The sequence below is a fragment of the Hyperolius riggenbachi genome, chromosome 6 (assembly GCF_040937935.1).
Source record: "Hyperolius riggenbachi isolate aHypRig1 chromosome 6, aHypRig1.pri, whole genome shotgun sequence".
NCBI lineage: Eukaryota > Metazoa > Chordata > Amphibia > Anura > Hyperoliidae > Hyperolius > Hyperolius riggenbachi.
In genome coordinates this window covers 141,536,930-141,562,405 of record NC_090651.1, presented here as the reverse complement: position 1 = coordinate 141,562,405, position 25,476 = coordinate 141,536,930, and the positions used below count along the sequence as shown (strand labels likewise).

At 41.7% G+C, this 25,476-nt stretch overlaps 1 protein-coding gene across 8 annotated transcripts in view; it reads left to right on the top strand.

Moving 5' to 3' along the window:
* COL11A1 (collagen type XI alpha 1 chain) overlaps positions 1 to 25,476 on the top strand; it is a 782,075-nt gene that overhangs the window by 706,543 nt on the left and 50,056 nt on the right. For all 8 annotated transcript variants that reach the window (XM_068240020.1, XM_068240025.1, XM_068240017.1 and 5 more), the window contains 7 exons: positions 5,032 to 5,085; positions 5,331 to 5,438; positions 5,697 to 5,786; positions 8,113 to 8,166; positions 11,834 to 11,941; positions 21,665 to 21,772; positions 25,392 to 25,445. In XM_068240020.1, coding sequence (XP_068096121.1) covers positions 5,032 to 5,085; positions 5,331 to 5,438; positions 5,697 to 5,786; positions 8,113 to 8,166; positions 11,834 to 11,941; positions 21,665 to 21,772; positions 25,392 to 25,445 — 576 coding nt within the window. The remainder of the gene's footprint in view (positions 1 to 5,031; positions 5,086 to 5,330; positions 5,439 to 5,696; positions 5,787 to 8,112; positions 8,167 to 11,833; positions 11,942 to 21,664; positions 21,773 to 25,391; positions 25,446 to 25,476) is intronic.

Here is a 25,476-nt window from a genome sequence, read left to right as displayed (position 1 = left end):
AAATATGTCAAAAGCCAATACCTTGCCAAGCGAGACAATACAGCTGCAATAAACAGACTTACTAAATAATATGATATAGATTTTATGATACGTTCTCCCTTAATAAAATCATCCTGATTGATACACTTGGAGAGTTTATTATGTGTTAGATTTTTTTTACCCAGCTTACATGCATAGTTTATGTTTGTAGCAATTACAGAAGTGTACGCTGACTTTTATGTACTTATACACAGTATTTATTAATTACTTTCTTATTTCTTGAGCTAAGCTAGGATTTCAATAGCAACTCTAGTCAGTAACTAAAAATATAAAAATATCAGTTAGGCCCCTTTCAGACCGATGGCTGAACTGCACGTTTGCCAAGAAGTTCAGCTTCCTGTTTGCCACCTGCCAGTGCAATTCAGGTGCAATTTAAGTGCAGCAGAACTACAGCGGTTGTAACACCACAAGTGTCAAATGTTGACATGTGGTAGTATTACTGGGCGGCGAAGAACCGTGACATGTCAAGTCTGAGCACGGCTGTAGATCTCACTCCGTGGGGGGGCCTCCTGTACATCGCTGGTACAGGGCGCTAACAAGCACCCAGCCAGTGTAGGTGAGCAGCTGACGTCACCACTTGTCAGCTGCCCGTGTGAAAGGGCCCTTATTACACTATAACTCTTTTATATGACGTTATTATAAGTGGCTAGATAGTGTAATGGTAAGGGGTTTGCACTGACATAGGGAACCTGGATTCAAATCTCGGCTCTTCCTATTCAGTAAGCCAGCACCTAGAGTCTCCCAAATATGTGCATCTGCATAAAAGTGCGTACACATGCACTAACGCCGGCAGTGACGGGTCCGCAGGACCCTCCCGCTGAGCGGATTATTCAGAAACAGTCTTATCAGTCTGCCGACAGCGCGTACACACTCACTACTGTCGTCTGAACGTCCGCCCAGCGAGAGGGTCTGAATTACCAGTCATTGCCGGCGGTAGTGCGTGTGTACGCTCCTTTAAAGGCACATTCAACAATTACTTGGCAGGCAATACACCTTAAAGAGAACCAGAGAGGATAACAGCAAAGGTGGGTGGTGGTCCGCGGCGCCCCCCCCCCCCCCCCCAAGCTCCCCCACCCGCCCGCTCCCTCCGCGGCCGCCGCTGCTATTACCTGTTCAGCCGGCGGCCGCTTCCTCTAATCCGGGTGCCTCTCTCGCTCTGCTCTCCATCATGCGTATCAGTGTATCACAGCAGCGCGCCCGGCGCTGCTGCTGTGACGAGGCAGGAGAGAGCGGCGGTTACCGCCGTTACCAGGGGAACCGCTCTCTCCTGCCTCGTCACAGCAGCAGCGCTGGGCGCTCTGCTGTGATACACTAATACACATGATGGAGAGCAGAGCGAGAGGGGCACCCTGATTAGAGGAGGTGGCCGCCGGCTGAACAGGTAATAGCAGCAGCGGCCGCGGAGGGAGCGGGCGGGTGGGGGATCGCTATACTGGACACTGTACTGGGCACTATACTGGCTATACTGGGCACTTTACTGGCTATACTGGGCACTTTACTGGATAAACTGGGCACTATACTTGCTATACTGGGCACTATACTTGCTATACTGGGCACTATACTAGCTATACTGGGCAATATACTGGCTATACTGGGCACTATACTGGCTATACTGGGCACTATACTGGCTATACTGGACACTTTACTGGCTATACTGGGCATTTTACTAGCTATACTGGGCACTATACTGACTATACTGGGCACTTTACTGGCTATACTGGGCACTTGACTAGCTATACTGGGCACTATACTAGCTATACTGTGCACTTTACTAGCTCTACTGGGGCACTACCTACCAATACTGGGGCACTATACTAGCTATACTGGGCACTACACTAGCTATACTGGGGCACTACCTACCCAGACTGGGCACTATACTAGCTATACTGGGCACTATACTAGCTATACTGGGCACTATACTAGCTATACTTGACACTTTACTAGCTATACTGGGGCACTACCTACCCATACTGGGCACTATACTAGCTATACTGGGACACACTGGGGGGATCATGCGGCCTGCACCAATCCAGCATTTCCTACCCCCGGCTTATATGGGGGTCAATCATTTTCCCCTGTTTTTTAGGTAAAAGTTGGGGGGTCGGCTTATATGCGGGTCGGCTCATATGCGAGTATGTACGGTATATACAAATTAACTATTTATGGTATACTTACCATTAGGCTGTTATCTGAGCATGAGCAACAAATAAAGCCTATAGCACAATACAAAGAATTTTAACTCGTTTGAACAGCCTTTAGTCTTTTTGAGCATATAATACTGATGGTAACACCTAATTTTGTATACATGCAGATGGATATTTCACCAATCAGACACAAAGATTGTGCTTTGGTGTTGTCTGGGTGCTGAAAATGTGTGTGACCCTTCTCTTTAAAGGAATACAAAGACCCATATGCAACTAACTTTTTCTCCTGAGTTTAGCTTTCTCCCAGGAGATTTTAACTTCCCTTTAAAATAACTTTTCAGCATTTTACAATTGAAAAAGTGTCAAAAAGTATTAGAAAAAGTACTATCAAAATAATTTTGAGTATTTTCTTGCATGTTGGTAGTTTAAAAGTCATTTTATTGACTAGGTGTGAAAATATCACCTAAGGGAAAACTTGGGAGAAAAAATGAATTACATATGGGCCAAGGTGAGAGGCATATTGAGGCTGCCATGTATTTCCTTTTAAATAATACCAGTTGTCTGGCGGTTGCTGATCTTTCTGGTCAGTAGTACCTGAATCAAATACCTAAAACAAGCATGCAGCTAATCATGTCAGATTTATGTCAGAAACACTTTGTCTGCCTGCTTTTTCAGAGTCTATGGCTAAAAGCATTTGAGCCAGAGGATCAGCAGGACAGCCAGGCAATGTGCATTGTTTAAAAGGAAATAAATATAATATGTCTCTCACCCCAGGTTCCGTTTAAGTCTCCCAAATTTCCTTCCGGGTAATAGTTCCAGGGCTAGCTCCAAGCATGTAGAGGTAGACAAAGTAAAGTTGATATATTTAAGATTTTCAATTTAGTCCAGGTTCTCTTAATTTGGAAAGCTCAGCTTCTGTCACCCTAAACATTCCGATGGCAGCTTTTGGAATGTACAGAGATGTTGTTAAAGGATACCCGAGGTGATATGTGACATGATGAGATAGACATAGGTATGTAAAGTGCCTAACACACAAATAACTATGCTGTGTTCCTTTTTTTCCCTCTGCCTGAAAGAGTTAAATTTCAGGTATGTAAGTGACTGACTCAGTCCTCACTCAGACAGGAAGTGACTACAGTGTGACCCTCACTGATAAGAAATTCCAACTATAAAACACTTTCCAAGCAGAAAATGGCTCCTGAGAGCAGGAAAGGGATACAAAGGGTGAACAGTTCATAGGTTTCAGCTCTGGCATACTTCAATGAATGTGTCATTGAGCAAAAACAATAAAACAATTAAAATTTAAAAAGTAGATTGAAACAAAATAAAACTGTGGATTATCTTAGAAAGTCATTTTTAGGAGAAGGAGATAGATACAATTGTTTATTTCATTTGTTTATTTTTGCTTCGGGTGTCCTTTATAAAGACTCTGTGCGAAACCTTGGGGTGATCCTGGATGAAAATCTAAAACTCAGACAGCAGTTATCAGCTGTCGTCAAGTTTTCCTTCTTCCATCTAAGAAATATAGCTGAAGACCTACCTACCCTGGTTCATGCATTTCTATCCTCCCTCCTAGACTACTGCAACGCCCTGTTCATCGGATCTACAGATAAGGTTCTGCGCCCCTTACAACTAGAATGCTGCAGCCAGACTCCTAGCCAATGCCCCCCGCAGCTCACACATCACCCCAGTACTGCAAACTCTTCACTGGTTGCCAGTAAAATGGAAAATCAATTTTAAGATCTGCCTGCTGACATTCAAGGCTCTACACCACATGGGACCCAAATACATAGCGGATCTATTGGAACTATATGCCCCTCCAAGCACCCTCCGCTCTGCCAACAAGATGAAGCTGGTTATTCCCAGGATACACAACATAAAAACAGCCTTGTAGCTGTGAAAAGCTAAATCAGTATTCTTGAAAACACAGGCATTTAGTCCTCTAAAAACAAATGACAAACCGAAAGGCAGTTTCTAACTAATATTCATGAGATGCGTTTAAATGAATGGCTAGTTTCCATGGCCTTGTCATTTAATGCTTCATCCTTCTAGATGGCTTGTCCATTTTTGTGCAGATGACAGGAGTGCTGTAGGTTATGATTTGGAAAATTGTAACAATTTGCCATTAGCCTTCGCATTTTACTTTTTTTCCCCCTAAACAATCATTTTCTATTTTTGCTTTGTTGATGCCTAAAATGAGACCGTGAACTGCGTGTTCATTACAATTGCCAGTTAAGTGAGAAATTAACCTGCACTGTGTTTTTCATTATGCTGCACTCTATTAACAGACTTGATTTGATTGCTTTCTAACAACAAATAGCTGTACCCTCCTCACGTCTGAATTATCCTTTGTTTGATAGCATTTACCCCCCCATGCTGACATAACCTCTTACTTCCAGGCAGATTAAATGCTATGTATTTATTTAACCTCTTTATACACTGAGCTGCATTTTGTGCCACGCACGCAGAGGTCATGAAGCTTGGCACCAGCTAGATGTGCTTCAGCTTGCTAGTTCGCATTCTAACTGCCGGAGACTCGGTAAGTAGGAGCCGTATGATGTCACTAATGCTCTTGAAGATCTATAAGTCAGTTGTTCAGATCACAAAACTTTTATCTTTTTTTTTTTAAATCTTTTCTGATGTACACATATAGTGGCAAGAATGTTGTGATAGTCCAAACAGTAGAATACACATTTTCCTAAATCTTTAGGGTGGTTCTCTGTAGGTATGTCTTGGGAGACGCTGTTTTTTTCTTATTAATAGTGGGATTTTTTTTTTGTCCTGGGCTGTTATGGTATGTTTCTTCCACAAAGAAACAGTTATGAATTGTGATAATCACCTTTTTCAGGGTTTCCAAGGAAAAACTGGCCCCCCAGGTCCTGGTGGAGTTGTAGGTCCACAGGTGAGTACTGCCCATCACTTTGCCAATTGTCTCACCTTCATTTCATCATTCATTTTCTTCCTTCTTATTTTGACACTGTTAGCATCTTATACATTAACTTTTCAAGTATTTTTTAAGGTTTTGAGCTTACTGTTAGCTGTTACTTAGTGCATGTATTTTTCTTCTTTTCAACCTATCTGACCTTTTTAAGCCTTGTGTTTTCTTTGTACAGTAAATTAATCTACTATATTATTACTATTTATCAGGGACCAACAGGAGAAACAGGTCCTATTGGTGAGAGAGGTCACCCGGGACCCCCTGGCCCACCTGGAGAACAGGGCTTACCAGGATCAGCTGGAAAAGAGGGTGCAAAGGTAAATTCATTATTTGTCTCCTCTAGCACTGTCTTCCCCATTCTTTTCAAGTTTCTTACATTTAAAAAAGTTATGATTTAGTTATAGTAGTGTATGCTATATAATAAATAACCTCCATGGCTTAATGATCATCTACTCATGGTAAGGTGAGGTTATACATTAGATTATTTTGCCATCAACTATACAGTAGACACCATTAAGAATATATTTGTATGTTTTAATTGCCAACTCATTATAAATCTTCATTTGTATCAACAGGGAGACCCTGGTCCTCAAGGTGTTTCTGGTAAAGATGGTCCACCAGGTCTTCGTGGATTCCCTGGAGAGAGAGGTCTTCCTGGTGCTCAGGTAAGAGCCTCACTACCCAATATACCAAAATATAATGGAGGGGATTAAGGCCCATACACAAGCTATATAGGGGACATTTTAGGCCTGAGACTGACCAGATGCGTAGTTAACCTTTAGGGCAACAACGTGTTCTGTTGCAATACAGGGGGGGGGGGGGGGAAGGGGGATGGCTGATGAAACATCGCAGACATAACGTCATGCGGCAGGCTGGGTAAACAGGGAGAACAAAGCTATTGACCGTCTATTGGCCAAATTGATCCACCTGGCGGATCACTGGCAAGGCAGCAGTCAGGGGTCAAGGACTGCTTTACGTACGCCTGATATTGTCAGAGGTGGTCATTATTGTCTGCCTCAGCTGACTTTGATCTAGCATGTGGCCTGTAGGTTTGGACTATAGTAAGGTAAAATTCAGCTATATGTGTATTTGTCATAGTTTTAGAGCTTAAGCGGCATTTCTTTTAAACACATTAACAGTGTCTTGGAAAATGTTTCAAGAAAGTTTTACTTCTGTACAGTGAGCAAGATGGTGTCTTAAAGTGATGTAGATTCATAAAACTAGAATCCTCTACATTTACTGTCAAGCTGTGGGTTTCATTACCAACTGCTGTTCTCAGTAATATTGTGAATATGTTAATGACAATCTCAGTATGACAGCAATCATAGGCTATAACTGAGGCATTATATTTCATTAATTTTTTTGTGCCCAAACTTGCTATGGGACCTTTGTACAATTGCATCACATAGGTCCTTGTATTCGTTCGTGCCCCTAAAATTGCCATTTCTTAATCTAAGGACATTTATCCAGCAATCCTTTATTTGCTCTGACAGCCTAAAAATGGATCAGTTCAATATCACAGCTATAAACATAAGCTAATAAATAGCTATATTGAAAATAAAAAGTAGACCATTAAACTTTTTTTTCCTTTTCTACCGCAATACCTTTCCCAAACCTGTTATTAATTTTTACCAACAATGCACATTTTTAAGTAACCTCATATATTCAGCAGTGGTGTGATATGTATCTCAGTAATGTTAATCCCCTCCCTTTGTGGTTATCCATGAAAAATATCCCATGGTGGAGATTTGATTACAGCTTTAGGAAACACTGTACTAAGTTGTCTACTGAAATCCTTGCAGGCTATAAGGCACAGGTGTGAAACACAAGGCCCGCAGGCTAAATGCGGCCCTCCATTCCATTCAGTGTAGCCCTCCAAAGCTTATGCTCCACTTCGTTACTCTGCAGAAGGGGGAGGAGCTGGCCCCCAATGTTCGGGATAGTTATACTACTTAATTTGAAGCTGTTCATTAGATGTTAAATAGTAATAAACAATTTGGCCCACCATTTGGACCATGTTTTCAATTTTGTCCCCTTCTGTGATTGGGTTTGACATCCCTGCCATAAGGGATCTTTCTTACCTGACGTGGGTACATTGCGGATTATCAATAATGGGGTAGCAAGGGTCTTCAGTTGACATCTGGATCATTTTAAATCATGGCAACATTTTTTTAAAAAGGCTAGTGCATTAGCAATTGGACAATTTCAGTCAAATATGCATGCCCACAACAAAAACTGTTATTGATAAAGTTGAGCTTGCTTGGGGCTTTTTAACGAAGTACTTGTCAAGTGTGTGTACACAAAACTGCTGTCACTCATCTATTAATGACTACATTTTCTGAAACTATGACAGAGATGAAGGTTACAAACCCATGTCCACAATATGAGACAGCAATGATCACAGACCACGGATCACTTGGCCAGCTTCATTATTTGTCTCTTATACAATATTCACATACTTAAAGCTACCCACAAACATAAAATGATTGTCAAAATTGTGAATAACTTTCTTGGAGTGAAATAAACATGTTGGAGCTTCATTGCTTATCACTATTGTACTCAAGCAGATTGCATCACTTATTGAAGTACTTATTGCACAGACGGATGCATGATGGTCCATATTCCATAGGGAAGTACGCATTTCATAGCAGTTCATAGTCATGTTCCTCAGTGGAGCACACAATCTCATAATATTAAACATCTCATATCATAAAAAAATAATGGAACATGTAATTTAATTAAATGCACAACTTCTTATAAAGAAATATAACTGCAGCAATAGGCCACAACATTTATCCATTTACTAAAATGTTTCTAGGTACATGCATGGATAAGCTAATTAAGCAAATCTCTCATAAGGATCGTGCATACAAAGAGAATCTGTTAAATTTAGTGGTAGTTAAAATGTTTGCAAAGCTTCACATATTTGATAGAGAAACGATGTTATGAAGTTATTGTGCACTGTTAAAATACCATATTCTTTGATTACAGGGTCCCGGTGGCTTGAAAGGTGGTGAAGGTCCACAGGGTCCATCTGGTCCAGTTGTAAGTACTACATTCTCTTTATATGGTTCCCTATACTTAGGAAAATGACATGATTTGAAGGTTATCATTATCCGACATCCTAGAATAAGAGACACTGAATTGTTAATATGTCACAGCAAAGGACTCAAAATACTGGTCTAAAACTTAGAAATAGTAACAATAGCAAAAACACAGATTTGTCAATGTGGCAGTCAGCTGAATTGTAGCTTTTGTTTTCTATGTGGGTGAAATGGTGAATGTAAGATTATTAGCTGGTTATTTTACTTTTATCCTTATTTTTGTAATCCAACCTCATGCAGGGCTTAAAGGGAACCTAAACTGAGAGGGATGTGGATTTTACCTTGTAAACAATACCAGTTGCCAGGCAGCCCTGCTGATCTCTTTAGCTGTAGTATTGGCTAAATAAAACACCTGAAACAAGCATACAGCTAATCCAGTCTGACTTCAGTCAGAGCACCTGATCTGCATGCTTGTTGAGGGGCTGTGGCTGAACGTATTAGAGACACAGGATCAGCAGGAGAGTCAGGCAACTGGTATTATTTTAAAAGAAAAAATCCATATTCTTCTCAGTTTAGGTTCCCTTTAAAGCCTGAATGAGAGAGAATGAAAAATAAAACTTCTGTTGATTAACCTAGATGCAATTTCAACACTGCACCACTTATGAAATGTAATGGCACTCGTGGCCAAAAATTATTTTGTTATTTGCTTCCGTTCATAAACTGAATCCACATTTTTCTTTTGACTCAGCTTGCAAAAGGCATTTCCCCTTTAAAAAGAACGGCTTGTATTTGAGTTTCAGAAGACAGTGCCTAAAGTCCTAACGCTGCTTAGAACTGCAGTCCCTCCCATAGCTCTTCTTAAGCTGACTCTATTCATGAACCCTAACCTGAGCAGACCCAGTAGGCAGGAACAGTTCTATAAAAGTTATATGGATCATGTATCCAGCAACTGTGCTCCCAGAGTCAAGGAGACTTTCTATTATCATTATATACCTGGTTTAGATTATTACTATGCCATTTTCATTGATGCGGGCAATGTATTTACATCAAGATGGGAGAAGCATGACCTCCAGTTAGGCCGATGCCTGCCCCTATACCTCTGGAGGAGGTGCAAATACAATGATTAACTTTTCCTGAATTGAAGTGCTACAGGCATAGAAATGAAAACCTGCATTGCCCACCTCAATTAAAAAACACTTGGGAATTAACTGCAACTTAAAGCAAAATTACAATGACATCAGGGAGGGTGATGCTGTCTGTCTATGCTGTTGGTGTTCAAATTCAGAACATTGTACCGAATTCACCCAAATACCACACTTCAGCACCACTCAGCACTAAAACAGCGGACAGGGTCAGAGGGAATTAACTTCCTTGCACTTCACGGTATGTCTCACGTGAGTCTAAAGGTGGCCACACACCATTCAATTTTCATGCAATCTGGCTGTACAATCAATCACCAAGTGCTGTTATACTACATGGATGTTGGTAAGATTGTATAAAAATTGTACAGTCCGATTGCATGAAAATTGTATGTTGTGTGGCCACCTTAATACTTCCTCCTCTAGTCTTTGGAAGGAGGTAGCATTAGAGTCATGAGAAATGTGCCATGAAGCGCGAAGAATTAAACTCCCTCTGACCCTGTCCGCAAGTTCAGTGCTGAATGGTGCTGAAGTGTGGTGTTCCAAATTTGAGAACCAACACTAGTGGTCTACACCTAGAACCTACTTCCAAAAGACTGGAAGTAAGGGGTACAGAGCCATTTTTGGATATGCACAGCACCGAGAACACAGCTCCTCATGTTGAAGAAGAACTGCTCCACAGCTGAAAACCTTTATTTACAGTCGGATCAAATCAAGGTAGAGGCACAGATGAAATTATCTTAAAGCGGAATATAACCCTGCATTTCAACTTTGCTCTAAAACATTATTTACAGTATATTATATGCAACCAGCATTTTTTTTTTTACTAGACTAGCATTGGAAGGGTTACACAGAGCTTTAAAGTTCCTGGAGAGAACTGCAGACGCATCCAAAGCTTACATAGATACATTTTGTTTACATAAATGTATCTAAGTGTTGAATGTGACTCACTCTCTCTGACTGAGAAGGAGCTGGAGGACAGCCAAAGAGTGTGTAACATTTATCACTTGTTACATTCTATTTAGTTAAATGTATCTATCTGAACCTGCGCATATCTCTCCATGGAACTTTAAACCTCTGTGTTTAACCCTTCCAATGCTGGTCTAGTAAAAAAAATGCTGGTTGCTTATAATATGCTGTAAATAATGTTTTAGAGCAAAGTTGAAATGCAGGGTTACAGTATATTCCGCTTTAATAAACAATTACCAAAAAGCAATACATAAGTTACATATCTGTGTTAAGTTAAGGTTGAAGTACCAACCCCCCCCCCCCCCCCCAAAAAAAAAATGTTATATGCAAAAGAGCCTAAAGATGTGATGGATATGTCTTTTGTGAATCATCCTATATGTTGTCCACCTTTCCAAGCAGAGATCAGGCTATCGAGATGTGTTCCGATTTTCTCTGGAGAATATGAACAATGTGTATTGTGCACAAACATTGAATAACCTCCTGAGCCAATTTAACTATTATAGTGTATAGTCATAACAGGGGGATAGTGCTTTTCCTACAATGGACAGCATGCAGATTATTGCTATTGTGTTCATCAACCAATCTGTAAGGCTAGTGTTTGACTTAGTCTTTGCCTCCTGTGTCATTCATAAAGTTGCCAGCATCTAGTGGTGACCAGCAGTCTGTTTCATTTATTTTTAAGATGGTTAAGCTGTAAGTCAGGGGTGCCTAAACTTTGTAGGCCAATGGCCATACAACCATTCTTGAGATTGCTATGGGCCGAACTAGCGAAATGAAAAACAATTTTTTGATGATTCCCATTAGGTACACTATGCCTGTGTTATTTTGTCAAATAAAATTACCACTGGAAATAACCTAAATATTAGCAGCTGCTAATCAGTGGCTGTTACTGCTGCTGGCATAGTGGTGGCTGCTATTATGTTGTTGCTACTGCTACAGTTGTGGCTGATAACTTACAGGTGAGCAGGGGTGAAGGGTGGAGTGGTGATGCAAGGTGGCTGCTGCAAGCAGTACTGCAGCTGTAGCCTGCAGGCCACATTGGAATTAACTGTAAAGAGCTTTGGGAGCCACTAGAGAAGGCCCCCGGGCCAGTCTTTGTACATGCCTGTGGTAAGTGGAGAGATGTAGTCCTGCAAAGCTAACCTTCCCACCATTCCCCCTCTTTGTTTAATAGGTACAGCTACCAAACACAACCAGCGGATATGATAGCATTAATAATTTATGTTCTGTAGTGGTACCTTAGCGCTTCATCAAAGACAAATAAGCAAGATATGAAGTGATATGTTTGCCCTAATAATAACTAATAATAGCCTAAATGTAAACTGTATATTGACAAGAAGTGAAAGTAAAGATTCATCTTACAGTTATAGAGTCATGCCATTAATTAGGTGCACTAATGAATTGTTTTAATAGTAATTGTTTTAATAGTAATTCAGTTTAATTGTTATACAGCTTAGCTTTACACAAGACTTAACTAAATGGCCGTTAGACCTTGCTTTCTAATATTACAATTAGTTTCCTGTAGTTGTTTACTGGAATGTTTCTTTATTCATTTTGTAGGGTTCTGCAGGAGAAAGAGGAGCTGCAGGTGCTGCTGGACCCATTGGTCTCCCAGGAAGGCCTGGTCCTCAAGGTCCACCAGGACCAGCAGGAGAGAAAGGAGCTCCGGTGAGTATTTCAATATATCAAAATCTCAGCATGGCATACAATGTTACACTTGACAGTTTTGGGTGAACAGCAGAATGCAGAAAATCAAAGAGTTCTAGATAGCTACTGTTTATCTCAGTTTAGAATGTCTCCAGTAAGGTAAGGAAGTCACACATGGGAAATTATTTAGCAGACTAATCTATAGCATAAATACATGGAAAAGTAAAAACTGCTATTGGGTCCATGAAGTGTTCCCAATTGTACCTCATTTGTTGTAATTGCTAAACACCTATTATTCTGCAAACAGTACCTTGTTATCTCTTTTTGTTTAGCTTTTTTATCGTTTTTAATCTGGTGGGCTAATAATAATTAACCACTTGAGGACCACAGTCTTTCTACCCCTTAAGGACCAGAGCCTTTTTCTCCATTCAGACCACTGCAGCTTTCACGGTTTATTGCTCAGTCATACAACCTACCATCTAAATGAATTTTACCTCCTTTTCTTGTCACCAATACAGCTTTCTTTTGGTGCTATTTGATTGCTGCTGCGAGTTTTAGTTTTTATTATATTCATGAAAAAAGGAAAATTTTCTATACATTTGAGCGCGAAAGTTATTCTGCTACATGTCTTTGATAAAAAAAAAAACATTCAGTGTATATTTATTGGATTGGGTAAAAGTTATAGCGTTTACAAACTATGGTGCCAAAAGTGAATTTTCCCATTTTGGAGCATCACTGACTTTTCTGACATTCTGTCATGTTTCATGAGGTGCTAAAATTCCAGGATAGTATAAATACCCCCCAAATGACCCCATTTTGGAAAGAAGACATCCCAAAGTATTCACTGAGAGGCGGAAATTGGTTTTAATTGTCTTTTTTCTCAAAGTGTCATTTTCCGCTAACTTGTGACAAAAAATAAAATCTTCTATGAACTCACCATACTCCTAACGGAATACCTTTGGGTGTCTTCTTTCTAAAATGGGGTCATTTGTGGGGTTCCTATACTGCCCTGGCATTTTAGGGGCCCTAAACCGTGAGGAGTAGTCTTGAAACCAAATGTCGCAAAATGACCTGTGAAATCCTAAAGGTACTCATTGGACTTTGGGCCCCTTAGCGCACTTAGGGTGCAAAACAGTGCCACACATGTGGTACCGCTGTACTCAGGAGAAGTAGTATATTGTGTTTTGTGGTGTATTTTTACACATACCCATGCTGGGTGGGAGAAATATCTCTGTAAATGACAATTTTTTGATTTTTTTTACACACAATTGTCCATTTACAGAGAGATTTCTCCCACCCAGCATGGGTATGTGTAAAAATACACCCCGAAACACATTATACTACTTCTCCTGAGTACGGCGATATAACATGTGTGACACTTTTTGCAGCCTAGGTGCGCTAAGGGGCCCAACATCCTATTCACAGGTCATTTTGAGGCATTTGTTTTCTAGACTACTCCTCATGGTTTAGGGCCCCTAAAATGCCAGGGCAGTATAGGAACCCCACAAGTGACCCCATTTTAGAAAGAAGACACCCCAAGGTATTCCGTTAGGTGTATGGTGAGTTCATAGAAGATTTTATTTTTTTGTCACAAGTTAGTGAAAAATTACACTTTGTGAAAAAACTATAAAAATCAATTTCCGCTAACTTTTGACAAAAAATAAAATCTTCTATGAACTCGTCCTACATCTAACAAAATACCTTGGGGTGTCTTTTTTCTAAAAAAGGGTCACTTGTGGGGTTCCTATACCGCCCTGGCATTTTACGGGCCCAAAACCGTGAGTAGTCTGGAAACCAAATGTCTGAAAATGACTGTTCAGGGGTATAAGCATCTGCATTTTGATGACAGGTGGTCTATGAGGGGGCGAATTTTGTGGAACCGGTCATAAGCAGGGTGGCATTTTAGATGACAGGTTGTATTGGGCCTGATCTGATGGATAGGAGTGCTAGGGGGGTGACAGGAGGTGATTGATGGGTGTCTCAGGGGGTGGTTAGAGGGGAAAATAGATGCAATCAATGCACTTGGGAGGTGATCGGAAGGGGGTCTGAGGGTTTGGCCGAGTGATCAGGAGCCTACACGGGGCAAATTAGGGCCTGATCTGATGGGTAGGTGTGCTAGGGGGTGACAGGTGGTGACAGGAGGTGATTGATGGGTGTCTCAAGGTGTGATTAGTGGGGGGAATAGATGCAAGCAATGCACTGGCGAGGTGATCAGGGCTGGGGTCTGAGGGTGTGGGCGGGTGATTGGGTGCCCTAGGGGCAGATAGGGGTCTAATCTGATGGGTAGCAGTGACTGGTGGTGACAGGGGGTGATTGATGGGTAATTAGTGGGTGTTTAGAGGAGAGAACAGATGCAATGCACTTGGGAGGTGATCTGACGTTGGATCTGCGGGCGATCTATTGGTGTGGGTGGGTGATCAGATTGCCCGCAAGGGGCAGGTTAGGGGCTGATTGATGGGTGGCAGTGACAGGGGGTGAATCATGGGTGATGGGTGATTGGCAGGTGATTGACAGGTGATCAGTGGGTTATTACAGGGAAGAACAGATGTAATTAATGCACTGGCGAATTGATAAGGGGGGTCTGAGGGCAATCTAAGCGTGTGGGCGGGTGATTGGATGCCCGCAAGGGGCAGATTAGGGTCTGATCTGATAGGTAACAGTGACAGGTGGTGATAGGGGGTGATTGATGGGTGGTTGATGGGTAATTACTGGGTGTTTAGAAAAGAGAACAGATGTAAACAATACACTTGGGAGGTGATTTGATGGCTGGTTTTTTGGGGGCGATCTAATGGTGTGGGTGGGTGATCAGATTGCCCGCAAGGGGCAGGTTAGGGGCTGATTGATGGGTGGCAGTGACAGGGGGTGATTGATGGGTGATTGACGGGTGATTGACAGGTGATCAGGGGGGATAGATGCATACAGTACACAGGGGGGGGGGGTCTGGGGAGAATCTGAGGGGTGGGGGGAGGATCATGAGTCCCCAGGGGGCAGTTTATGGAATTTTTTAAAAAATAGCATTGACAGATAGTGACAGGGAGTGATTGATGGGTTATTAGGGGGGTGATTGGGTGCAAACAGTGGTCTGGGGTGTAGGCAGGGGGGGGGTCTGAGGGGTGCTGTGGGCGATCAGGGGGCGGGGGGGGGCAGATCAGTGTGTTTAGGTGCAGACTAGGGTTGCTGCAGCCTGCCCTGGTGGTCCCTCGGACACTGGGACCACCAGGGCAGGAGGCAGCCTGTATAATACACTTTGTATGCATTACAAAGTGTATTATACACTTTGTAGCGGCGATCGGGGGGTTAACAACCCGCCGGCGCTTCCGAACGTCGCAGGTGGGCGGAGCCAGTTGCCGGGGGAAGCGCGCGTCATCAATGACGCGATCGCTCCCCCGGCATGCCGAAAGGACGCAACGCCCTTGGGCGTATTGCGGTCCTTTCGGCGTCTACTTTGCCGCCGCCCATCGGCTGTGGGCGGTTGGCAAGTGGTTAAAGCATATTTTTTTAATAGATGCATAGGATAGGCAAAGTGTTTTGAAAAGAGTTCTAAGAAGGCGAACACGCTGAAATCAGCGCATGGAGATTTCAACGCAGCCGGCGCCACCACAGGCAGTAATAGGAATTACTGATATAGCAGGCCCAGGGAGTAACTTCGGCACCATCAGAAGACGGAGCTGAAGTTACTTTTAAAACATAATAATTTGGCTTCCAGCAATTGCTGGAAGCCGAATTATTTCATTCCCCACTATCCATGGTGGCCTGGAGGGGGAATAGTATTTAATACGGCCGGGACTTGTGCGCTAGCAGGATCAGCCATATACCAGCTGAATCCTGCGCCCAAGTCTCCTGCGCCGTTCTCTCTCTTATGCCTAAGAAGGACACAACATTAATTTTTCACAGTTCCTGTGTATGGTAAAATAGTAGGTGGAAGAACTTGTCCCATCAGTGTAAAAGCTTTTTAATCAGCTGTTGTCTGAGTTTTAGTGCTACAGTTCAGTCTTTGCCTAGTTCAGCAACATGATAACACTGAGCCACATAGCAGCAGCCCTGCCCACAGAGTCTGCGGGTAACTCTTTGCTCTGCTGCTGCAGGTCACTTGACCAAATTTCCGAAACATATATTTTACCTGAAGAAGCTTAATTGATTCCCCTTTAATGAGCCTTAAGCTATAACAGGGAGTAGATTATCAATTACATAAAAGCTTATATTCACTAAGTTTCCTTTGCTTGTTCCATTTTAGCAAATGAATATGTACGCTGCCAGTGAGTTGGGCACAATGTGAGCTGAATGACAGCGTAAAATACTATTCCCCCTCTGAGTCGTAGCAACTTGGAGGGAGAGGTAATTCAGGATCCGTGATTGCTGGAACCCCGAATTACTTGTACGCTAGTGCTATAGCTGTGCCGAAGACAGGTGCTGTGCTTTCTGCGCCATGCGCCAAAATCACCTGCTTTCCCATTTTAGACCAGGGAAATGTTGCCACAAAGTATCAGGTGAATTTTGATAAGTACAGGCCATGTTTGATGGATCTCCTGTGTTCCCTGATAATATCCAGTCCGTTGGGAACGTTAGTAAATCAGGCCCCAGGTGTATGCAGCATTTGATACGTTTCTTCATTTTAAAATGGATAAAAGAGTTAAAAATTCAGCCAGAAAAATGTTTTATCATAAGACAGCATTTGTACAATGTGAACCCACTCAGAAGCTAAATTAATATCTCCGGATGATTAAGAGTTGTATTGCATGTCTGGAAACTCAAAAGCCAATTGCTTTTGTAAACACATTTGTCCTTTGTGCTTATGTTTCTGTAAGTCGCAGCTCTTGCCGACCTTGTTGATTGTGTCTTTAGCTTCCGAAGTTGTTTTTTTTTTTTACTTATTCGGTTATAGAATTCAAACAAGTCTAGAAGGAGCTTAAGTAGGCTGTTGGAAGAAGAATCTGTAGAATTGTTATTCAAAAAGGGTGTCAGAAGGTGACACAGAATTTGTTATAGCAGTTGTACTTCTGCCTTTGAATAAGGTTAAAGGAAGGGGGAAACCTGCTGCATAAATTAATGGCTTAAATGCCTGTGAGAGCCGAGATGGTCATGCCGTATGCTGGCAGGCAAGATATAACAACAGCGGGAATGAGCAGCAGAATTTCTCAGTGTACAGCCAAGCAGCAGCAACATGGTTACACAAATATATATAGTTACACTAAAACAAATCAAGTCTGCTGTGCAACCATAAAAATGAGGAACAAATTGCTTACTGAGATCAGAAAGATAAATTGTCCCAGATAACTGCAATACACTATACATGCTGTTCAGATATTCTTGTCTTTGTCAAATGGGAAACATAATGAGCACTGCTGCACATCAGAATATTGTTTAACACACACATCCTGGCATACAAGGGGTTTATAATCTTGGCAAGGAAGAATATATTGCTTCTACACCCCTCAGAGGACAAGATGGACCCTGGGGGTCACTCTATTAGAGATATATTGAATATGTGCAGATGGAGGGAGGGTTGGCTCTTTTTACTGCTGTGATCCTCTGTAGAGCCTAGAATCATATGACCGGACACAAAAAAAAATGCAACCAGATATATTAAAATGTTTGTGAGCTTTGCGGATCCAAGGAGGCCCTGAGTAGAAAACGAACCCCTTATGAAGAACTGTGCAAGGGAAGGGGTCAGATATAAGGGGCGCTTTCAAGAGTTTATTCGCTTCTTATTGAGACAGAAGAACCGGCCTCAATAATCCGATCTGGCAGGGAGAGAGATATGGGAAAGACTTTCACAGAGGGACAGTGGAAGAAGGTATTGATATTAGCTAGCAAATCATCTTTGTCCACACGGGGACAAGAGGCAGGCTATAAGATATTTGGTGGTACTAAACCCCTGACAGATTGAGCAGGTTGTTCGAAGGCACCTTGGCATTGTGCTGGAGATGTGGAATAGGCAGAGGGGACATTCTGCACATCTTTTGGGGGTGTAGAGAGGTTAAGTTAGAAAATATATTTATCAGTAACCCCTCTAGAAGACTCCGCATTTTTCCTCCTGCATTGTAATGATTGACCAAATAGAAAGCACAAAAATTAATTGATTAAATTCCTGGTGAATGAGGCCAGGACTCTCATAGCAAAACATTGGAAGTCGTTCCAAGCCTCTACAGTTTGGGAGTGGTTTGAAGTGTTAGAAGAGGTATGAAAGATGGGAGCTCTTTCCAGTCAAGAATATTAGCTCTTGTGCTATGATTCCATATTGTAGCTTAGATATTATGGCCTCAATTCACGGAGCATTATCAAACGTTTATTAAACACTTTATCAAACGTTTGATCATTTACCTCATGGGTAAAATCTCATTTTAAATTCACTAAGGTGTTATATATTTATCGAATGTTTTACCGATAAAATGTTCAACAAATATATAACACCTTAGCGAGATTTTACCCATGAGGTAAATTATCAAACGTTTGATAAAGTGTTTGATAAACGTTTGATAATGCTCCGTGAATTGAGGCCTATGACTTCAGCCAAACCATCAGAGGCAAAGCAGTTTAGTGTTGCCAAAGTAACATTCAAGTAGCACTTAAGAGCAATATGCTGTTTCCAGGCTGAAGGTGCTGGGGAGGTAAGCATGGGTAACACATAACGTGCAGTTGCCAGATGCCACTTCCTGACTGACCTACTGTGTCAGTGAATACATTGATGATGATGATGAGAAAGTAAATGATGAGCAGAGTAACCTATCATAAGGCGTAGACACATTGGGCCATATGCAATTCACTTTTTCTACAGAGTTTTCTCCTGGGTGATAATTTTTTTACTTTTCTTTAAAATAACTTTTCAGCATTTTGCAGTTGAAAAGTACCAAAAGTAGTAGAAAAAGTTCTATCAATATTATTCTGTGTGTTTTCTTGCTTGCTGGGGGTTTAAAGGGCATTTTATTAACAAGGGGTGAAAATATCAACTTGGAGAACACTAAGGAGAAAAAGGGAATTGCATATGGGCCATTGTGAGCAATAGGGAGAGGATATTGTCAGATTTTGAATACAAAGGAAAAAATGTGCTGCCAAAGTAAGGAGTTGCTTTTGGGAGTCACAGAAATTAATTTTAGCTCCATGAAGATACATATAACCCCTTCATCCTGCTGTAGACATCTGCTTCTTTTTGTAAAATAATAACACATTTCTTAGACATTTTGTGGACTTTCTGTGCCATTGTGTTTCCTTTGGGTGCTGTAATTATTCACCAGAGACCAGGACACTACCACTGAATTTTTCCCCATTGACTTCCATGGCACTCAAATTCAGGTTGACCAAATTCCGAGCATTTTACACTGTTCATCTGACAGTCCTCAAAGTGAACAAAGGCAAATTCAAGGAACTGTAATGTTTACAGACAGGCTTTGGCACATCTTAACATAAGTATTGATTATGTGAGAAATGGTGACAGTATTTTATGAAAATGAGGGGTGCACTGATTAGTATGACCATGACTATGAATTATTATGACAGATGTATTTTGCTTCAAACACATTTACTAATAAATCAGAGTGAGGTGAATCCATTGAAGCAGATTGTATACAAGCAGAGAAAATTGTATATCCAGTGCTGTGCAGGTATTGTACAAAGTAAATAAAGACTATTGGTCAGCAGCATATTGATCAGCTTAGTACACAATTCAGGCTTTATTAACTCTAAACAAAGTATAACAGCAGCACCAGGCAGTATTCACAGAGCAGCTGTGTTGGCTGGTACTAGCCATTTATCTAAATTTTATTAATGAGATTTGAAAGTGAACTTACACCTAACAGATGATGACATAAACAATCTAAAAACAAATGTATTGCAGAGGAATAGGCCATTTTAGGTCAGCTTAAAGAGAATCTGTATTGTTAAAATCGCACAAAAGTAAACATACCAGTGCGTTAGGGGACATTTTCTATTACCCTCTGTCACAATTTCGCCGCTCCTCGCCGCATTGAAAGTGGTTAAAAACAGTTTTAAAAAGTTTGTTTGTAAACAAACAAAATGGCCACCAAAACAGGAAGTAAGTTGATGTACAGTATGTCCACACATAGAAAATACATCCATACATAAGCAGGCTGTATACAGCATTCCTTTTGAATCTCAAGAGATCATTTGTGTGTTTCTTTCCCCCATGCACTGAAGTTTCAGGCTGCTCTTTTCTTCCTTCAAACAGCTTTGCCCTTGTTTGTAATTCCTCAGTATGTGAAAGCCCAGCCAGCTCAGAGGACGATTTATCCAGCTGATTAGAGCAGCTTCTCTCTTCTCTCTTATCTAAATAACACACAGGCAGTGTGCATAGAGGGGCCAGAAAGGATGAGTTCATAGCAGAACCACAACACTGAAGAACTTGGCAGCCTTCCAGACACAGGCCGACAAGTCTGACAGGGGAAAGATACATTGATTTATTACAGAGACTGTCATAGTAGAAAGTGCTGCAGTTAGCTAGAACACATTAGAATAGCTTTTGGAACATGTAGGATGATTAAAAACAGGATGCAATTTTTGTTACGGAGTCTCTTTAACATACCACCAACCCTGGTATTTTCTTTTGGTGTGACAAATGATTTAGTCTTTTGATGATATTATAATGATATTAAGACTGCTTCATGGAGGTCAATGCAAAGGAGACTAAAGCAAAAATGCCCAGAACAACCAAGTAGTATTTAGTTGTTAAACAAATAAAAACCAAAAGCTCCATTTTGGTCCAGTTTTCTTTCTGTTATCATCTTGATAAATCAGCTTTTACTTTTGATCATTCTTTTTTACCCATGTATGATATAAATCAATACTTTATCTAGCTATCCACATCTTTGAGAGGTCTGAACCCCCTGAATGAAGGGCCGTGTCGCCTGAGACAACTTTCTTTATTTTTTTAGAGATCATTTAATTTTGGCCTTTCCCATTAGTTCCCTTTCACTCTATCACATCGTGGTACTCTCCCCCACCACTCTTCCGTCACAGTAGCCATTAATCTCAGTGAGATTGGCCACAGTACCCGCAGTGCACTGCAATGAGACAGAAGTGCTACGATTGTCAGAGAAGTGACACAGATTCTGCAGTGCTCTGCTGAGTGGTGCAGCTCGGCACACAAGTGTGTTCAAGTCAATGACACCGCAATAATCTTTATTGATTTTGTGGTAGCGATGTGGTGTGCATGATCATCACAAATCCAGTGACCTACTTCTTGTCCAGCAGGGAGTACATCACTGAGTGGGGGCGGAGCTAGGCAAATTACCCTGTTGGTGCTGTCTGCCACAGGCTGTATAAAATATGACATGGTGTGGTGCGATTGTCCTGCGGTGGGCTCTCCTGCTGCAGGACAATCACACCACACCATGTACGAAAGTAGCCGCAAGGAGTAGCAAATATTTGAAACTACCAGTTCTCTAAGCAGGAATGCAACTATAGGCAAGATCTAACATACTGCAATTGAAGTAAGGCTAGGCATTAGAGATCTCTACAGTCTACACAATATTTTATATAAGTAGTAACAGAAATTGACAGATACGTGAATAAAACCAATACATTTATAGAGTGTAAACCTCTATGAAATTCCAAGGAGAATTTAATGCATCACAACCTGTATTGAATTTGACATGAGGCCCATTACAAACATTTATGATCCACAATCAGTAATGCACTCTCTTTTGGACTAATAAGTAGCTCATCAAGTTTATTCATGATGTTAATTTCTAGATTATCATGGTGTAATTTCTGTTTATTTTTTTCTTTCAGGGAGAGAAAGGACCTCAGGGACCAGCTGGCCGTGATGGTGTGCAAGGACCTGTTGGTCTCCCAGGACCTGCAGGACCTCAGGGACCACCTGGTGAAGACGGTGACAAGGTAACAAAACAATATGACTGAATCAATACAGAAAACACTATAAATTTGCTTATGAGGATATGGTATGTTGCTTGACCAGAGTTAACTAAAGTAGTTCTTCTTTACCATATAAGCATATTTTTACTAGTAGCTAGTGGTAATCAAACTGATGAATGCAAATATAAATTCTACTTTGATCAAATTTATACGCAGATAATGGATATAAATGATTATCAACTGACTCTCTGGATCAAATCTTCTCATTATAAAGGATGTTCAACACACCAGACATATGAGCTAGTCTGTAAATACATAATCGCCATGACAACATGGACCTCCTATCATACTAGTATCAACTACACGTTGTTCACCAATTTATTATGTTTTTATTTATTTTGTATTTACAGTATATAGTTTTGACACTTGCTATAGCTCTCTTACAGAGTATGTAGTCTTGTCCCTAACTTTCCCTCAGTTGGGCTTACAACCTATACCCCACAATATATATATCATAAATTAAAACTAGTTTTGGGGGGAGGCCAATTAACTTATCTGTATATTTTTGGGATACAAGAAGAAATTGTAGTGCACACCCAAACACGGGGAGAACATACAAGCTCCATGGCCCATATGCAATACATTTTTTCACCTGAGTTTTCTCCTGGGTGATATTTTTACACCTTGCCATAGAATGCTTCTTAAACTACCAGCAAGCAAGAAATGCTCAAAATACATTTGATAGTACTTTTTCACCAACTTTTAGGTATGTTTCTAATTGTAAAATGCTGAAAAGTTATTTCTTAGAGATGAAAATGATCTCCTAGTAGATAACTCAGGAGAAAGAGTGAATTGGATATGGGTCCATGTGTCCTGGTGTAGATTTGAACTAGGACCCAATAACTTTTTATAGAAACATATATGTAGATGTTATGGTTAGTTTACATGTATGTTTCATAGATTATTGAATTAATTAACCACTCATTGAGTTACATGGACAATGGGAACAAAAATCAAACCAAATTAAGCCAAATTTCTGAGACCAAAAAAGTTTCCCTAGAGGGCTTATCTTCGAGTCAGGTGTGCGTGACATATACAGTACATGCATCTGTATAGTTACTACTCCTCATACCTGCTGTGTTGCTCTATACATTTGCTGCTAGAGGTCCAGGGCTTCACTGTCTTTTTGTTCCAGGCAGCCATCTTCCCATCTCCCTTGCAGTATGTACTTGCTAATAGAGAGCATTAGGTAGGGAGATGAGAAGATGGCTGCCTGGAACATGAAGACATTAAAGCCCTGGACCTCTAGCAGTGAGTAGAAAGCTGAACGAACACAGGAAGATGACATTCAGGAATGAGAAACGGTAACTATAGATACAAGCATGGCAAACTGCATCATATACATGGGAGGAGGCACGTTGCTTAACATACAAGGGGGAGGCACTCTGCATTACATACACAGGATGAGGCACTCTGTTTAACATACAAGGGAGGAGGCATTTTGCATCACATACAAGGGAGGAGGCACTCTGCTTAACATACAAGGGGGGAGGCACTCTGCATCACATACACCAGAGGAGGCACTCTGTTTAACATACATAGGGCAGGCACTCTGCATCACATACACGGGAGGAGGCACTCTGCTTAGCATACAAGGGGGGGAGGCACTCTGTTTAGCAAACAAGGGGGGAGGCACTCTGCATCACATACAAGGGAGGAGGCACTCTGCTTAACATGCAAGGGGGGAGGCACTCTGCATCACATACACCAGAGGAGGCACTCTGTTTAACATACACAGGGCAGGCACTCTGCATCACATACAAGGGAGGAGGCACTCTGCTTAGCATACAAGGGGGAGGCACTCTGCATCACATACAAGGGAGGAGGCACTCTGTTTAACACACAAGGGGGGAGGCACTCTGCATCACATACACCAGAGGAGGCACTCTGCTTAGCATACAAGGGGGGGAGGCACTCTGCATTGCATACACAGGAGGAGGCACTCTGTTTAACATACAAGGGGGGAGGCACTCTGTATCACATACAAGGGAGGAGGCACTCTGCTTAGCATACAAGGGGGGAGGCACTCTGCATCACATACAAGGGAGGAGGCACTCTGCTTAACATACAAGGGGGGAGGCACTCTGCATCACATACACCAGAGGAGGCACTCTGTTTAACATACAAAGGGCAGGCACTCTGCATCACATACAGGGGAGGAGACACTCTGCTTAGCATACAAGGGGGAAGGCACTCTGCATCACATACACAGGAGGAGGCACTCTGCTTAGCATACAAGGGGGGAGGCACTCTGCATCACATACAAGGGAGGAGGCACTCTGCTTAACATACAAGGGGGGAGACACTCTGCATCACATACACCAGAGGAGGCACTCTGTTTAACATACAGAGGGCAGGCACTCTGCATCACATACAGGGGAGGAGGCACTCTGCTTAGCATACAAGGGGGGGAGGCACTCTGCATCACATACACAGGAGGAGGCACTCTGCTTAGCATAAAAGGGGGGGAGGCACTCTGCATCACATACACAGGAGGAGGCACTCTGCTTAGCATACAAGTGGGGGAGACACTCTGCATCACATACAAGGGAGGAGGCACTCTGCTTAACATACAAGGGGGGGAGCACTCTGCATCACATACAAGGGAGGAGGCACTCTGCTTAGCATACAAGGGGGAGGCACTCTGCATCACATACAAGTGAGGAGGCACTCTGCATCACATACATGGGGGAGGCTAGGAGGAAGCATTGGGGGTTTGGCTTATATTCAGGTCACTCCTTATTAGGTTTGTGGGGTGGGGGGTGGGAGTAGGGGGGTTTATGTATACTCGGGGCAGCTTATAGAGGAGTATATACATTACCTTTATTCAAAGACTGAAAAGACACATAGATTTCCAGTGTGACAAATGTTGCCTTAATAATCTTATATACATCTGAGAGTCTTGACACAAGAATATATTTTTCCTTTAATACTTTCAGTGTATTCAGTTCACTGAAATTGCTTAACTTTTAAAATGTAAGTTTGCTGCCTCTGTGTTTCTGTTACAGTCAGCTCTTGAAGATATAATTGCAATGTGTTAGAATGCCATATCCAGCATCATAAAAGTTGCATGCAGTGGGACTTGGGTGAATCAGATACAATTGTAAGGAGCTCATCTATTTTAATGAATGGGTTGCAATACATATAAACTCATGCAAAGTAGTATTTATGTTCAGGGCTTGTAGGCTGCATTCCATTTCCTTATGACATGAAGGACATTCCATTAAAACCAGGAAAAAACTGCAATACTTGCACATATTACTGTATTAGAAAGACCAATTGCTTCTTCATCTTTAATTCATACACCAGCAATAAAGTCACTAATGTCGACCTCTGATACCTTATTAGTAATCTTTGCTGGCCTTTTCAATCCTTGCCCACCTTCTAGCCAGTGATTATCTATTTAAATCTCTTGGTGACTTAGCTGAAAATCCAAGGGAATTCCAGCCTAATCAATACTGGGATTAAGCTGTCAGAATATGAAAGCAGTCGATATTCACAATGCCAGCTTCGGCCCTGCAAAGTGACATTGACTCACGCTTCTGGGAATCACCTGAAACTCTTTCTTTCTTTCTGTTTGTAGGGTGAAATCGGAGAGCCTGGTCAGAAAGGTGGAAAGGGAGACAAGGGAGAACAGGTAAGTTAAATAGTGTAAATCAACTTGTATT